The sequence below is a fragment of the Cygnus atratus genome, chromosome 15, assembly GCF_013377495.2.
Source record: "Cygnus atratus isolate AKBS03 ecotype Queensland, Australia chromosome 15, CAtr_DNAZoo_HiC_assembly, whole genome shotgun sequence".
Classification (NCBI taxonomy): Eukaryota; Metazoa; Chordata; class Aves; order Anseriformes; family Anatidae; genus Cygnus; species Cygnus atratus.
In genome coordinates, this window is record NC_066376.1 from 4,313,764 (window position 1) to 4,331,378 (window position 17,615).

Here is a 17,615-nt window from a genome sequence, read left to right on the forward strand (position 1 = left end):
ACAAATGAAAAATAACTGCTCCAAGCTGATGCCAACTCTCCTAATTTTGACTGATTCACAAAATTGTCCATTTTTCCCCCCCCTCTCCCAGCTCAGCTAATAGTTTCCTTAATAGGCAATATCTCTGCGAGAGCTGTTAACCCCAGCAGTAAGAGTCACGCTGGTGGCCAGCAGCCTCTCGGTGCACGGGGTCACAGAAAACACATGAGACTGGGATGGTTTGCAGCCACAGCCACATTCCCAGGGTTAACGGCGTGCGACCACAGAGGAACCAGCGCGGTCCAAGCAGAGCCTCTTCCTCCAGGTCACGAGCAGCTGTGGCCTCAGCTCCTCTGACATCACCCTCATGCTGATACCAACACAGTGCTGCTGCTTCTCCTGTTAATAAGAAAGCCCAAGGGCTCTTGAGAAGCCTGTGGGAGCCCTGGCTGTGTGCAGGGGGCTGTAAAAAGGCTGTGCTGTTGTACCTCAGGGCGACCAGGGGGAGCTCAGTGTGACCCTGCTCCCCCGGGTCAGGGCAGCAAGGAAGGTGTGTGGTAATTCACAGGCTGCTGGTCACCACGCTTAACACAAACAGAAGGTGATTTGGGTGGTGATAGCTGGCTGCAGTCACCGGTATTGTCACAGCTGCAAAAATGGGCCTGTCACAGGAATGGCAATTCATCTTGGAGCATCAGGGAACTGATGACTGAGTTGATGGGGCATGGAAGATGCAGAACTAGAGGAACAGGGCTGACAAATGAAAATGCCCTTCTGCTTGTAAAAACTCCTGGAGAGGCAGAGGTTTGAAAACCACACAGTCTTTCCCTGAGGAAAGGTGATGTTACCACCACCCGGCTGGCAAAAACGGGACCGAGAAACACAAGGGGGAGAGCAGTCCTGCGTGGACGCAGACCACTGGGCTGATGACCACCCCAAGCAGTATCATAGACCCCCCCCCAAGGTTTACATTTCTTCCACAAGTTAGGGAAAAAAAACCAAAAACAAACAAACAAAAAAAACCGTACTGTAACACATGACAGACTTCTAATGGACAAAGTATCTGCGTTGACAAACAAACTGCCCTTCACTGACTGTCGCACATTTAACAACTCTCTTCTTATGTTCCTCTCATCTCACTGTAGTCTTCTGCCTGAAGTCAAATTTCTGATCGGCCGTGCTCTCACACGAGCCTCCAGAAAGGCCTCAATGGGCAAGCACCACACACAAAACTCTCTACTCCTGTAACACCTCTGAAGGCTTCCGAAGCGTCAGCAGCTGAAACCCATCTCCCGTTCACTCCTCTATAATTTCCTAGCAAAGACAGAAAATTACAACCCACAGCCAGTGCTCCACATAAAGCCAATTACAAGAAGCACGGGGGTGGCAGTGCTCTCTGACACCAGCTCCGCCAAGGACGGTCCATCCTTTGCACGTCTCGCCTGGTGCGATGGAAGAGCTTGTCTCTGCACTGCAGCCTCCCTTAACGAAGTACCCGGTGCTCAACACAAAGCTATCTGAGGGTGAAGGGGCAACACCACATTCACAATGACCTCAATTTGTGCCAAGCTGCTTCAAAATCATGAGTCCAGACAGAAAACAAACAAACAAACAAGTAAATGAATCATGGCATGGCCTTAACGACACCAGCTCAAAACATGCAATACCCAGCCTTTTCCACTATGGTCCCCTTAGCCCAAACCCACCCCATATCATGGGACATGTTAGGGACATGTGGTGATTGCAGAGCCAGGGTGTGTGCCCAGCCAGACCCGGCTCTCAGCAGGGCATCAAGGCCCACGAGCAGAGTTAGGCCCACAGCTCCTGGGCTGTGGTGGCTCTTCTTGGAGCACACCATGACTGCCGCGTGGGCAGCATGTGCGTGACAGGGCTGCTTGGCCCACAATTCATTCAGTGTCAGCGGCTCCTTATCAGCGAGTGTTGGATGTGAGCCATATCCAAGAAGGCCGGGCATGATCCCTCCTGAGAAACCCAGCAGGCTAGGCTGGAGAATTCTCGCTCACCACCAGCTGGAGGGTTTCTGCCATGACTAAAAGCAGGCACTGTGCTGGCTGGGCTAAGCCTGACCTGCTCAGTGAAACATAGACATCTTCTTCTCACCTCCTTTGTTTCTTCTGTGGTGGGGATCAGTGGAAGCACCTTCATTGATCAGCCTGGAAGGATTTTGCCAGATGGAGGACTGAAAAGCTGAATCCTTCTTTTCCCGGTCCCTTCCATGGTAGGTGGTTAAATGTTTCCTAATTTCCATCAGGTTGCATGAGGTTGTATCCCAGAGGATAAGGTCTCCCAGACGATTAAGTCACAGTGCCACAAATCAGTCTGGAAATTTGCCCTGCTTCGACCCATATTTTCCATAGTTCAGCTTCTCTGATTACTCTTAATTGCCCGTCTCCTCCCCGGCCCCTACCTCCAGGGTGTTTGTACCAATCAGATGTGCTTGTATGTACACAAGAAAGAACCCAAGATTAAAAAAAAAAAAAAGTTTGTATTTACCAGTTGAGTCTTGTACTGTTGGAATTAATCTCTAATTAGGTCAGTCATGTTCCCCTGGTATGGTATGAGTGATAGCACTGGAAAACAAAGACAATTTATTGAGACCCAAAAATAACTCATCCTGCTGTTTTGTAAGAAAGATGGGTTTTCTTTGCCCTGCGCCAGGGACATTTGCAACTGAGGCCACTCGGGCATGCAAACTGCAGCTTGGTCCCATAGGCAAAGCTGGCCTGTGCCTCAATTTCCTCCTGTTAAACAAAGAATATGAATCCTTTCCAGTTTGACAGGGTTGTGGTGAGGTCACCTGCGTTTGTAAGGCTTTTTATCACTCTTGGCACGAGGCCCTGGGCTATATTACGCATGCCTTTTTTTTTTTCAGGACCGCCTTTCAGCCTTATCTGCACGTTCTGTTTAGTGCACAAAGTATAAGCATTGGCACGGTCTCATATTATCAAGGATTGGGGTGAAGAATAGCAGAGCTATTGGTGCAGCTACTGTACGGCTGCTTTCCTCGAGTGCATATCACAAGGCCCATGGCCACGAACAGTGACCTCAGCCTGCAGAAGTTGCACATGGAAAAGTCTCCTCTAATAACATCACGGGCGTTGGTTGCTTCCTCCTCTGACACATTGTTTTCGCTGTAAGGCACAGATAATTTGCAGCTTTTTTTTTCCATATATAGGTGCAGATTCTCCAACTTTGCAAATGACTTCATCACTGTCAGCACTGTTGGCAGCTGAGACATTTGCGTGCCTAAACATTGCAGGATGACTTCACGCATTGGACTCACCTGACTTAATATCACCCTGCCTATCTAACAAACAGCGATGCACATGCCGATTGCCTACTTAACAGAGGTCTCTACAGGCCTGGGAAGTCAGCACCAAAACTTCAGCAACCACATTGCCTGGGCTCAGAGAGATGTGCCCTGCATTTCCAAGGAAATGGCACAGCAAAGCAAAAGGACTCCTTTTCTTGGGACATGGTGGAAGTGCAAGAAAAATGAACAAAAGCACGTATTCAGATAAAGTTTCTTTTGACATTGTGGGAACTGTGGGTTCAAAATGAAAACAATTAACAAAGCAAGATGAGGAGAAAAATATAAAAACAAGAGGCAGGCTTAAAAAATTAAAAGGAGCAAGGAGAAAAATAAATAACCCCAGAGCAAAATGGCAGGGGTAAGAAGAGGAAATAAATGAGACAAATAGCAGGAAAAGGGCCAGTAATGAAAGCCCAGATTACTTGATTCACTCAAGCCATTGCTTTTGCTGTTCAGGGCAGGGCGGGAAGCCAATCTGTTTTCTCTGGTATTGTTTAGACTACAAATACCATGGCAGATTTCCCATCCACTCCAGTGTTTATGGCCATGGTCCACTCCTAACCACAAAAACATGTGCAGAGGAAACGTGTCCCGAGAAGAGCAAGGGCTGGAAGCGGGAGGATGATACACTTCGGAGCTGAATGACCTCAAAAAAGCACTTCTGCATTTTTCTGGCAATTTTGTAGAATAATGTCTCGTTCACGAAATTCTACAGTGCAAGGATTTTCATCTTCAAAATGGGTACATTGATACCTCTGGGTTATTACAAGCTACCAGCCACAGAGGGCTGCCTGTATTTATACAACACTGCATTGTTTATAATATCCCTTTCAGAAGCAGGAAAATAAGAGTTCTTTCCTTAGCAGTTTGACTCCCTCCCCATCTCCCACTTGGAAAATATTGATTTCCCACCATTGCCTCTCCCAGCAGAGCTGCAGCCAACCTGGCTGCATTTGGTTTACTTCTCTAGGTCAGATCCTCAGCTGGTGTAAAGCCACAATTACTCCTCCTGAATAGCAGCTGCACGGATTTACACCAGTTGGGATCTGGCCCAGCCTCACCAACATCAGCACACTTGTGGGACCTGAATAATGGCTGCTACAGTGCTGCAGGGGATGACAAATATTTGCGAAGGGACAAAATCATACAAACTGGTGGCCCCGTGGGTTTCAGCTCTCGTGTACTAAAGATCTGGGGGAAGTTTATCACCATCAAACACCACAAATTTCAGGCTGATCAAATTTTGGGTGTAAACTATTTGAGAGTGCCATTTTAGCTGAAAAGCAGCAGGGGATTATAAGATTTTACAGTCCAGAACTAACAGCGTGGAATTTCAGCCCGTGTTACATTTTCACTGTCCTGAGCTGTTAAATTGTGAGCACACTGGCAAGGCACCAAGACATTTCTGCAAGCCAAAAATAACAGAAGAAGCTTGAACCCCCCCCCCCTCCCCACCAATAAAAGTACCAAGGACACACACATTCAAAAAGGGTTCTTTTAATTAGAAGCAATTTTGCAAAAGAAGAAGTAACTTTCTCATATAAAATAGTGGAGTGGTGAAGGTGAGGCTAACGAGAGGTGCGGAACAAAAATCCAGGGCAAATCCCCAAGGAGACACTGAAGTAAAAGCAACAGCCCGATAACTGTAGTACGCTAAAGGATAACTCTGAAACAGCTGTGTAAGGTGTTCCTACCCCTAAACTGACAGCAGATACCAAATCAGAGAACGGACTCCATCCAAAGAGCAGCAAAGCAACCGGCTGCCAAGCCATCCTAGCACCGTGTTCTTGCACCTTTCTGCTACCCGAAAGCTGCTGCAACATCCCCACAGGTCATGCCACTGCCCCTGAGCTCCGCGTTACCAACCGGGGAGTGCTATATGTCCTATGGGACACCACCAGCAGAAAAGCGGCACTTCCAGACATAGAGAATTGGACATACGCAGGAGAACACTTTGACATAAAGCTCTGCAGCCCCATTGCAGTCCCTATATCTAGTGACTCAAGCCCCAAGAAAGTGCACAGTGATCAAACAGTAATCAACCGAAATAATGAATTTCATGTCAAGTCTTGAGGCTCTGAGGCCATTTAAAATGGTCAGGTGGCAGCTCTGAGAAGACAAAAACTCTGAGTCAGTGCCCAAATCTCAAACCACAAAGGTACCTCGCCCCTTGTTCAAACCCATCCCACCTGTCCCGTGTGACACTTGTGTGCTTATCAGTGCTGGCTCTACGACAGTGGGTGGCAAGCTTTGCACCTCCACAAAGCGCACGCCAACTTTATTTGTCTGGGAGGGCTGGGGTTGAGATGTGAAGGAGAAGAAGAGGAGTGTAGAAATATGAAGAAATTAAGGGACTTGTCAGGTGAAGCCGCTTAAGGCCCATACCCAGCACAACCTGTTCAGTCTCGGGGTTAACGTGCTCCTAATTGAAGGGTGGTTTTCTGTAAGAAGGAGGTTTCAATGGATTCTGTACAACCACATTGTCATGCATGTGGCTTCTGTGTACACTCAACAGCAACAAACCTCTCCCCATGTGACCTCTAGTAACACCAGGATGTTGTATGGACTCCACACACGCTGGCAAAAACCTATAAAAACAACCTAAGAAATGTGATTGAACTAGCAGGAACTCCAGGTTGAATGAAACTCTTTACAATACAACCCGCCTGTCTAGAAACTGTTCTGTGACAGCTTTTCCTCTCCAAATATAATCCCTCATTGCATGTGCCCTTTTGGCTACTATTGATAAAGGAAATTGACAAAGATAGGGGGTTTGGGGATTGGGTTCTCTTCTGTCTCAGGTTTCTAGGGCTGCTGATTTCTAATAGCCCTGCCAAAAGTTCTTTCTTTTTAATAATTTCCTGACAAATTCTTTCTCTAAAAAGATTTTTCTGAAATAGGTTGCCTTGTTTAGTCTGAAAATAGCAAGTGGGAGAAGATAGCAGCGCTCTGTATGTATAAACAGCTCTCTCCCCTCCCTTTTTGGAGAGCAGATTGGATAATCTTTGGATGACCCAATGGATTTCTTGAGGGAAGCAATGACAAGGATAATAAATGTAACCCCACCTCACGACAGACATGGATATTTATTTTAAAAAATTGCTAAAGCAGCTTCTCGCAGAGACCTGGGTATAAGCAGAAGAAATGAGATCTTGGCCCATCTGCAAAGCATCACTGGTTTTAGCACTCCAAAAGAGGAGAAAAAAAATATCCTTCTGGGTAACAGACTATTTTTTCTCCAGTAATACCAGCTGCCTCCAAACTGGGGTCACTGGCCACAGAGTGATTCCTTTAGTACATGCTGCTGAACTCCTTTGCCTTGCATGTTGCCGCTACTCCTTGCTTTCCTCACAAAGCAGTTTCCAGCTGGTGACTCCCAGGGTGGGGAAAGAGAGGCTGTCACGGCTGGAAGTAAGAGAGTGCCCCCTCCTGTCCCTTCCCACCACTGCCGCTTGCACCCCAGCAGCACCAGCCGTGCACCAACCTCAGAGCACTGGGATGGGAATGGAAAATATCCCACCTGAGGGAGCAGCTTCTGGATGGGGACACTCCATGTGTGAGACGGAGTTTTGGAGGACAAAAGGCTCCATTGGCAGTGGGTTGGAACAATACCAGGGGCTGTGGGAGGCTCCTTCGCTCAACATGCACTTTTGCACATGGTTTGTAATAGCGCCGAGCCGATGCTCAGTCCCGCGGGGAGGGCTGCGAGCATCGCTGACTGATGGCTGGTGTCAGCTCAGCCCTGGGAGGGGGGGGTGAAGGCTTGGGCACTCTTTTCCTGCAGGGAATGGGATATTTCCATGGCTATTGCATGAAAAATGAGCTCCTGTTAAACTGTTCCCTAAAATGCCTCCCTTGGTCATTTCATAACACTGTTTTTATTTTTTAATAACAGTCACCCAGAGACCTGAGAAACAAGGCAAAGTAAATAAATAAATACAGATAAAATATCCTAACAAAGAGTTTTCCATAGAAGCCTTCATTTTTCAAGACTGTTCTAAACCGAAAGACGGAAACAGAAGTAGATTTGATGGGTGAAGTTATTGTAACATGACAGCTAATGTTTAAAAGTTATATTTCAAAGCTGTAATTCCCAAAGATTACAGCTATGAAAGAGAGCTTTCTTGCTAACTGATGGAGTGTTTCCTTCTAGATAGAACAATTTACCTGATATTAGAGGTAAATAAAACCTACCTATTCATCATATTTTGCAAGTGCAGCATATGAATAGGAAGGCACAGGCATCATGCATGTAGCTGTGCACGTCCTGGGCAGAACATATATCCTCCTCTCATCTTAGGAGTGAGCAGGGCAGTGTATGTCCATGATAGGTGAATGCCTAAGTAAAATAAACCCATACGTAAGAAAAGCCAACTCCTAAACAAAACAAAACCAGGAGTGATAATAGCCTGGAATGGAACAGAAATGGCTTTGTTCAGATCAACGGGTCCTAAAGGAATCCAATCTAACCTTTTCATTTGGTGGCAGTCGGAAGAAAAGGGCCATACAGCCATGTCAGCAGGCCCACAGCAAGCACAAGCACTTTAGTTGCAGATGGCACTGAAAAAAAAGGGATAGTTTATTCTCTTCACTTTGTACAGACTGTACTGCTCCCCATGTCTTCCTTCAGTCAAACTGTGGCCACAAAGTCCTTTTTCTTTATTCCCTGGGGTTTCCTTGCCCTTTTGCTCAATGTGATATCAGAACAGTCCTAAGGAGTAACTTCACCTTATATCAATTCAGATCTGACAATATTCAGGAGGTATGGAGCTAATCACACAACACTATCCTTTGGAGCAATGTCTTCAATATTTGATCTACTTTATTCTAAACTAGACCTTTAGGTCCCTTAGTGATCCTTGAAAGGTTCCTCCCATGGCACTACCTCTGTTGGAGTTAAGCCCCATTAAAATTCCAACATCAACTGCATTGTTATGTCCCATGTATATATAACAAGAAGTTCAAAATACGTAATCTGATGCAGAAAATAACAGGGAAGAAAGAAAACAAAACAAAGTCACATAGATAACTTTGCCTAAGAAAAAAACAAAAAATAATCAGACTGTGAACAATTTTTTGTTCAGTTCAGTAATTAAAGCAAAGTCCATATGGCTTAAGAGAACAGTCAAAGTGCACAGAAGGCAGCAGGTTTTTTTTTTTGTTTGTTTTGCATTCCTCTTCACATCATCCTCTTTGGAGCCTCTTCTCCATCCCACACACATCCTACCCAGGTGCAGAGAAGGGGGCGCCTCACAAGGATTTGGCTCAAGCTTGTACCTTTGCAAGTCCCTTGCTATCTAATGAGCTGTGGATAATTATCCCAAACTCAAAAGCACTTAAACACACCCACTGGAGTTTTCGGTTCTGAACCTTTTTCTTTCTGGAGCCTGTGGAAAAGAACAGCAATCCAGTGCCAATGCTATCCAGAACCTGTATGCACCAAGGGCAGCAGTGCTCAGACGCAGTGCCAGAGAGTAAAGGCAGTTCTGAATTGGTTTGCCCTGTCCGAGAGGCACTGAAAGGTGACAGCAAGGCTGAGCTTGCCCTTGGACCTCCCCTGTCCAGGTGAGGTGCCACCAGGCTACTTCTAACCAGCCCCCAAGGGCAAGGACAGGCAGCCGCTGTAATCAGTGTTACGTTGGTTTCAGCAGCCTGCCTTGAAGACACCACCAGGCAGTGCCACAGCTGTCCCTCAGCCCTGCAGAGAGGACAGGGACAATTTGCAATAGGAGCAGTGCCCACACATGTCCCGATGCGACGTTAGCAAGCAGCTGGATGCCAACTTTCCTGGCTGACCTGCATCCACCTGGGAGGAAATGCCAGATGCTGGAGTGGCAAGGACATGCCTCTTTCCAAATTTACCTTTCAAACTCTTGCAGTAAAAAGCGTAGTGATCCAGGACTGCTGCTAGGTCCAAGGGCTGGACTCGATTTCTTTAAACCCCTGACAATTTTCATGTGAACAAAGAACATGCTGCTAAACATGGCAGACTCAGGAAAAGGACAGAAAACAGAAAGAAAGCTGTACAAAAGGATGGAAAATAAACAAAAAATCTCCCTCTTCTTTCCAAAGGCTGTAGCTTCAAGTGCACAAAGCAGCCTGTAAATGTGCACAAGGTAATTCATGACCCCAATGCTTGAAAAAAACGTGTTAGCTTTATTTGGAGACACTTTGTTGCTTTTCCTAGATAAGAAGCTGAAAAATCAATAAAAGGCACCTGTGGACACCAAAACTCACCCAAGCCGTGTGACGTGGCTTCAAAAATCAAACAAACCCAACTACCGTGTACCATTTTTACAGATCAGCAAGCAGCACTGCAGAGTCTGGGCAAGAAAGGATGCTTAATTTCTATTGACAGCGCAGGATAACTTTCATGATCAAAAACCTCATCAATTAGTAGACTCTCTAGCTTGTCCCTGCAATCTTAATTGAAAGATTCCTCTGGCTTGCTGGGTTGTGTCCTTTGACTTTTAAAAAATGAACAATTCAAATGGCACATGCAGTCCACAAGGGAGGATTAGAGCCCCACCAAAAATAAATCGACCTTGCATCTGAATTCTTCCCACTTGCTTCACCCACTGCTGCCCACAGTGCTCTTTTGAGCCACCTACTCTTCTAAAGACCCTGGAGTTGGAATATTTAAAGATTGCAGGAGGCCCCATTTGAACAAGAAAGGAAAGCAGGTCAGCAATTCAGCATACGGACACCAGTAGTGAGCCTAGAGCAGACACAGTGACACATCTGAGCCTAAGTGAATCAGCCAGTGCTCCTAATGTGAGGAGCAGCAATGGGGAGAGGAGAGAGGAGGGGTCTGCTTTTCACGTGAAAGTCTGTCCCTTCTCTGTTCTCCTACTTGGCCCTGATGGTAGGGAAAAATTGAAAAGAAAAATAAAGAGAGTAAAGCAAAAGGAGCCTGGGAGGTTTTATGTTCTCTCTTCAAATCACATCACAAAGTCACTCATTGCATCTAGGGAATTCACCTCCTTGTTTGGACATGGGATAGGAGGAGGGTAGAGAAAGAAAGAGGGAAGAGAAGGGCACGGGAGCTGCTTCCTGAAGCAGTGTTACAAAAAAGTGGTTAAAAAACCCCTACTATTCACAAGTGGTTAAAATCATCACTTTGCAGAATTCCTTTTTTTTTTCCTTTTTTTTTTTTTTTTTTTTTTTAAACAAAGGTTCGGCTAGTTCAGCTCCATACTTTTAGAGTTGATTGTCTTCGGGAAAAAGGAAAACCAAAACCAAAACAGCCTCATTCGTGTTCCCATCCGCTCTACCCTGATAGAGAAGTTATCACCCCCAGAGTTCACCGCCCCGGCCACGTGCGCGCGGTCACTGCGACGGGGCGCCCCGCGTGCTGCCGGCGGCTCGCCTGGGCTCTTCCCTCCCAGCCCGTGTCACACAAAGGAGGAGAACCCTGTCACTGGAGTCCGGGAGCCAGGCGCAGGTTGTCCTGTTGGGGTGTACACCCCTCCTGAGCTCTGTGTCGTGATGACAGTCTGGAAATAGGGTTCTGTCTCGCTGGCTGCACACTCCTCGTATCTGTAGGATGCCGGGTGTTTCACCCCTTTCTGCTGCCGCTTCCAGGAGTTGTAGTACGTGGGGTCGCTCATGTAATGGTTCACAAAGGAATGCTTGGGCAGCTCGTCTTCGTAATCTGAGTCAGTGGCCTGGAGCATCGGAGAAAAAAAATCAGCCATTAGCATCTGTGATTTAGCTTGCTCCACTCTATAAGAAATTAGAGACAAGTTTAATATCAGCAGCTGACAAAAGCTGTAATTTTAGGGTAAGGTGGGTTGTAATCCAAGTGTAATACATGCTGGACTGTAGGAAACAACTGCTCTGGTTTAGCCAGGCTTTGCTGCTAGAGGGAAGGTTCCCCAATGATCTCTGGTGCTAAGAGATACAGAAAAATCCATTCTAATTCACTGCAGAACACTGCTGCAAGTGCTATAAGTTCCTCTTTTGACAGAAGATGCTGAGAAGGGTAGAGACATTGTAGGGAAACCAACAGCTTTCAACCACATAATCAAAAAGATTACAATTACAACAGCAATTGAGAATCTGTCTTCTGATGCAAGGACTGACAGAATGCCTTTCATGCAAATGCACACAAGTTAGCCAGACGTGCTGCTGTTTACGCTGGTCAGATCAGGGCACCTGCACAGCGCTCTGAGTCTGGCTTGCAAGCCCCATTAAATATTGAAAATTAGTTATATCACTGAAAGGGAATTAAGCAAAACTGCAGTTTATTTCAGGCAAACAACTCCATTCTGTATGTTCCATCTGATTATCGGTGGTATAACAACGCACCCAACCAGCAGTGCTACAGGAAAACAGAAATGCAAGATCTGGAAAAGAACTGCCAGAAGGAGGGGTTGTTTTCCTGACATGGCTCACACGTAGGCCAGTGTTCAGAGAGGATCTTGGCCCTTCAAATATTTACATCTGGTGGCTGGTAGCTTCAAAGCTTGTATCAACACCTAGCTGGAGCTGAGGAACTCTATTGAGATGCAACCGGATCAGCTTTGTGCGCCTTTCCCCTCCCCAGTACCGCTGCTGTGATGCGGCTGGAAGGAAGCACAGAGGGCTCATCCGTCTCCTCCAAAGAGAGACCACGGCAAAGCCTTGGCCACTGTATCTGAGCACACATTTTCCTTCTGTTCCCAGTAACGTTCCCACTAATAACAGCCACATCCCATACAGCACACAAACATTTACTCAGTCATTGCCATATCTCACGCCTTCCCTCAAAATCTCTGGTTTGAGCATGCAAAAGCTTTCATTCCTTTTTTTATTTCTCCCGATAATCTGCATACCCAATTCGAAAGGCAATTAAATATCAAAGCGGTAGCTGCCTAAGACATACAAGAGAGAGATGGGTAAGTGCAACTTGCAACTGTTAGTTGCTGCAATTAGTTTCAAAAAGTTGGTATCATTCTGATCTATGACACCCCACAGCAAACACACATCCTCCTTGATCCTGCCTGCCACACAACTAGTCTCTCCGTCTCTGAAGCTCCTTTTTAATGGTCTCTGAAGAATAACCCTCAAATGCCTTGCAAACCATCATTTGAAAAGGGCACCGCATCCATCATCTTCTTTGCTTAGATAGCTGCTTCAATACTACTTCGTGAGCGTTTTCCAACACAGTGGGTGATGGACAGGGCTGAGAAATTTTTCCCAGAGTTTTCTGAAACTCTGAGCACTGCAACTCTTCACAGCTTTGCAAAATTTCCCTTCTGCTGTTAACCATGCTCTGGATTTTTCAGAATTATCTTGTTTGATTATTTTATGAATGCAATGCTCCAGGTGCCCTGACATGTAATTAATATTACAACAAAACCCCACCAGCATTTAACAATTATTCCAGAAGGAACCCAGCAAGTCTATCACCTAGAAAAACCCTCCTTTGCACCAGCTGCCAACCTCGGGAAGCCAACACCAGACTCCCTCCAAAGGCCATCCTGAACAGGTGGTTTTTGCAGCATGCCTGGAATATCCCCAGATTTGGAATACTTCGCAGCCAGTGGGTGCACAGAGCACTTCCAGAGTCTTGGCACTGCTGCAGGAACTATCCTGCCAGCACTGCCCTGTCTATTTTGTAAGGCGCTCCAACAAAAGAGCCTCTGATGACTGCAGATGTGGCAGCATGACAGGGAGGGAGGCAACAGCTCGGGCAGGCCGGTCCTCAGCTGCAGAGGCAACCAACTTTTCCTGCAGATCTGATTTCCTCATTCCTATCAAGAAACAAGTTGCACTTGGAACCAGCCTACATCTCCAAACATTATGCTGCAGCTTCCCAGTCTGATGGTAAGGTAAAAAGTGCGTGGGGAGCTGGGGAATCATGGCAGCACACAGAAGAAAAGTCTCTGCATCCTGAGCAGAGGCAGGTGGTTATGGCTTATTCACCAGAAACTTGTAATTGAGCTTCCAGATGCCATGGATGGGCTCCCTCCATCAAAGGCACAATGCTACCACTGCCCTTACCATGTATTCTTACTCTTTCCCCAGACCAAAGTCAGTCTTAATGCCTTGGGCACACTCAGCCACCCCCAAAGAAAGAAGCCCCTGCTGACGAGAGGGATCACATCGGCTTAGATGAGGTGTCACAAACAATAAAAACAAACAAACAAAAAAACCCCCACACTTACTGGTTTTCCTGATGACCCCACAGACATACAGAAACAAAGATGGTTAAAAGGGCAAGAGATCTAAGAAGAAATGCTGAGAAGCAGCTGGATCCAGAAAACGAACGCATTACTTGCTAGGTATAACAATACCAATTCAGCCACTTGATTTCTGTCCACTGCTAGGAGAAAATACCCACAAAACTAATATAATTTCTGTACCCAAGCCAAATCCTTCTGAGGCTGCCAGAAGTCAACATAATAAAGAGGAGAAATACTGGGAACACTTTTAGATGGGCTGCTGCCACTTGAAATAGTGTCACTTGGACTTGCCATGAACAGAAAGAGGGAATTTAAAACTAGGCCACCTGCTGATAATCTGTGCACTAATTAGTCCATTATCCCTACTGAAAGAGAATACTAATTTAGTGTAAATAAGGCCAGTGCCTTTCAGAAGGGACTTTTATGAAACTTGTGTACCTGTACAAGCATCATCTGACTTCAGCCTTTCACCTTTGTTTGTGTTGAGGCTGGAAGGGATAACCTACTCATTAGTCTTGATACATTGTTTTTTCTTCACATTTCCTTCAAAATAGGCAGGAACTGATTGTTCTGTCCATGTTTCCAAGTATCTTCTAAGGTCTACTCCAAACGAGGTACTAATAACTGCCCTGACCAGCAAGGAATTCTCCAAATTACAGCCCTACATGCCCCTCTGCCCTGATGAAAATCAAGCACTAGAAAAATAAACGTTCTGCATGACAACATAGACAGCTTATACTACAGGATTACTTTCTAGTGTTTTTTAAACTATTGAGTAAACAGAAACGCTGCAGGGCTTTCTGCTTTGTTTTTCCATTTTCCCCGCTCTGCGTCGCCCTTCAGTGCGGCTGCGGCTTTGTTACCTTGGAAACCTCCATAGGCTGGAGCGCGATTGGGTGTACTGTGACATTACCGACTGTCAACCAGGGGTGCACGGATGCCTATGCAACAATAAATACAGAAAATGAGAGGCTATTTACGTATTTTATTGATAGCACGGAATGCACAAATGCTGTTCAGAGGCAGAACAGCCACCAGAGCTGGCTAGCTTAGTCAATGGGAAATTTGAAAATAGTTCCAATTATGTAAGTATATATTTATATTAAGTTACTTGAGAAGAAACGGCTTTTGGAGATTATTTCTAAAAATGTAGATGGCAGCAGCTTCTCTTGGTTGACATGAAGTGCATATGCTGTAAGAGATGAGGTGACCTAGAAGGGCAAACAGATTTCTCTGGACATGGCAGCCCTTGCTCATTGAATGTGTCATCTGCAGCTGACTTCCACATGGTGCCCAACTTGTCAAAATCACTTGAGAACTTTATTGGAAATGAGTTAAATCATATTCCCTAACAAATGTTAAGTGGGAACTTACAATATGAGAAAGGGAAAATCAGTTAGACTGTAGCAAGCAGCTTGGAAGACCAGAGCATCGCCAGCATTCAGCACTGACTGATAACTGGTGCAATCTGTGAGAATGTTACCTCCTGAAAACAGTTTTTCGAGACCAAAAAGATGCATGAGAACAAGCAAACATACAACACCCTTCCCTACCCCCCAATAAAACTGCTCTTCCATGGCTGGTTGACACTGCACATATATTATTAAGTTTCTGCACGTGGTGAACACCAAATTTCTTCAGATTGTCTGTCCAGAGCTTTGTCCACTTGACTCATTATCTAAAAGCCTATTATTATTAATCATTTAGAAATTACACTTTTAGCACTCTCTTGCTCCATACCTGCCAATTAAACTACTTTAACCTCATTAACAGTACTGGTGCTTGGCTTACATGACATGGAGTAAGTTAACCACTTGATTTATGAATTTTAGAGTACTGCTTGGTCTGCTAGATTTTCTCGTCATTTCTCTCTTGTTCTCCTCTTCAGGAGGGAGCTCAGAGGAAGGCTCCCAGGCAGCTGTGTTGTAAATGCAGTCAGTCAGCCTGAGAGTTTCTCACAAACTTCATGTTCAGTAAACCCCACGAGACTTGAAGCCAGTGAGCTCCCTTCTTTTCCATGTAAAATCTTGACACCTCAGGCAATAGTGGTAAAACCAAGAAGCAACAAGATGACACGTGGGTTGAAAGCAAAAGCACAGTTTTCGGCCTTGCCTGCCCTTATGTGAATTGTATTAAGTGAAATTTGAGATCCACACAAAGATGTATTAGAGGAAAACAGCATCAAGACACCCCCCCCCACCTTTGCTGGAAAGAACCAAACGTTTGGAGCTCTTATATAAAAAAGATATCTTTAACTTTTCATATAATAGGAAACACCCTTCCCTGCTAGAAGAGATGGAGACTCTGAAATTCTCAGAAAACAGCTTGTCTGTTAAGATATCCTTTGAGAACAGAAACAAAAAGAACAGAAAAAAACAGGAAGAGCTAATAGGTACACAAATATTTGAAAACAGAGCGGTCAAACATCTACAGCCACCTCTGCTCCCCTCCACCCTCACCTCCTGTCTATACCAGCCAACGTAAACAGCATTTTCAGGCTGATCAAAAGGCAGCATCTCCTCTTGCTACCTCTACTGGGAGCCTATTAACATTTCATGCCTAAAAGCACTCCCCACAAAAAAAAAAAAAAAGCAAGCATCAAAGACATTATACAGAAGGGCTGCATATCTAAGCCCCAAGGAAAAACAGGAGGCACATTTTGTTCACATACTCACATGCACAAACAGATTCACGAAAACACAAGAAGCTCAACTGAGACCTTCAGGCTTGACAGCAGTACACAGTAAATAAATAATATTAATAACAGCATGAGAAAACAAAACAAACCCCACTTTCTTCTATGTTGCACAAACAGTGCATATAGAAGGCAGTAATGACACCCTGTAAGACAACAACTGCGCATCACCAGGAAATACCACATGGGGCATTGAAATTAATGTCAGAAGGTGCTAGAGCTAAATTCACGATCATGCTCAGCGAACTGTTTTAATGACAGGTTTAATGCTGGGTTGTTACAGTGACATGACCAAAGCACTATGGGTTTAATCTGGAGGTAACACTTGTGCCTCGCACAGACAGTAGCTCCAGCTACACCAAGGAAAGCTGCCGACACGCTGGGTCGGCCATAGGGCAGCACAAAGCAGCAGGCTGTCCGTGGTAATTAACAGGAGGTGAGAGCTAGGTAGCCAGGAAAAGCAGCTGTAGCTGCAGGTGCAGAAAAGCTACAGATGAAAACTGTCATCTTCTTTCACTACTTGCTGCTCCTTGATTTATTCTTGCTGGAAGGGTCAGGGTTGGAGTGGTTTGGCCCACTGCTCTCTTCTTGTGCTGTCAGCTCAGGTTCGTCAGGTTCTCAGCTGACAACACACAATTTGAGAGACAGATTTACCTTTCTGTACGTCCCTTGAAGTCTGCCTATTCACCCATGGCCACTGTTGGGCTTCTTTTATGGGCAGACCATAACCACTTTACTTCTTCTTAAAGGGGACGTGAGACAGAAGATAGGGCACAGCCAAAGGTAAAATGCTGGCATACAACCACCTTCCTTGGAGAACAGAGTCTGAAAGCAACCCGAGATCCTTTAGTGCTAGCCTAATGTTGTGGACTGGAGTGTTTCGAAACCCGAATGTTGGGCTCTTACAGCAAGTGCTATCCCTGGCAGGTTACTCATTCTCCACTTACTCCCACTGTAGCACAGGCAGCAGTTATTACCACAGAAGACCACACTTCCAAAGCTTAGTGTTTGCTGCAGCTGTCTAAAAAAGGCACTGTGAAAACTTCAAAGCACACCCCATACTTCAGTCACTGCAGCCATCCAGACCGTGTCCAGGCAGTAGCTGCAGCCAGCTGGTTGTTTTGCAGCACATACTTGTTTGCCCAAAAGCACTCCATCTTTGCAGTCTATGTGCAGAAGGGGATGTGCAGCTCCTTACCAGAGAGGTCAGCACACGCTGACTGACTGGTTGTGTTTGCCTTTCTGTGTAACACTGGAAAACTGTGAATATCTGCCAAGGACAGATCTGGAATCTGCCCTGGCTGGGTCCTGCTTGTGATTCCCTCTTGGGACATTTTAATTTTAAAATGTGATGTGAATAGCCTGAGGAATAGGACATTTTAAAGTCACCAAGACAGACAAATAATGACAACAGTATAAGGCAAGCATGGGAATGGCA

General features: G+C 45.6%; 1 protein-coding gene across 1 annotated transcript in view; it reads right to left on the reverse strand.

Annotated features, from left to right (window-relative positions):
• Positions 1–10,480: 10,480 nt before the first annotated feature.
• SDK1 (sidekick cell adhesion molecule 1) overlaps positions 10,481–17,615 on the reverse strand; it is a 363,863-nt gene continuing 356,728 nt past the window's right edge. Inside the window, exon 46 of the mRNA XM_050713839.1 lies at positions 10,481–10,980. Within this exon, the coding sequence (XP_050569796.1) occupies positions 10,708–10,980 (273 nt within the window). The 3' untranslated portion in view covers positions 10,481–10,707. The remainder of the gene's footprint in view (positions 10,981–17,615) is intronic.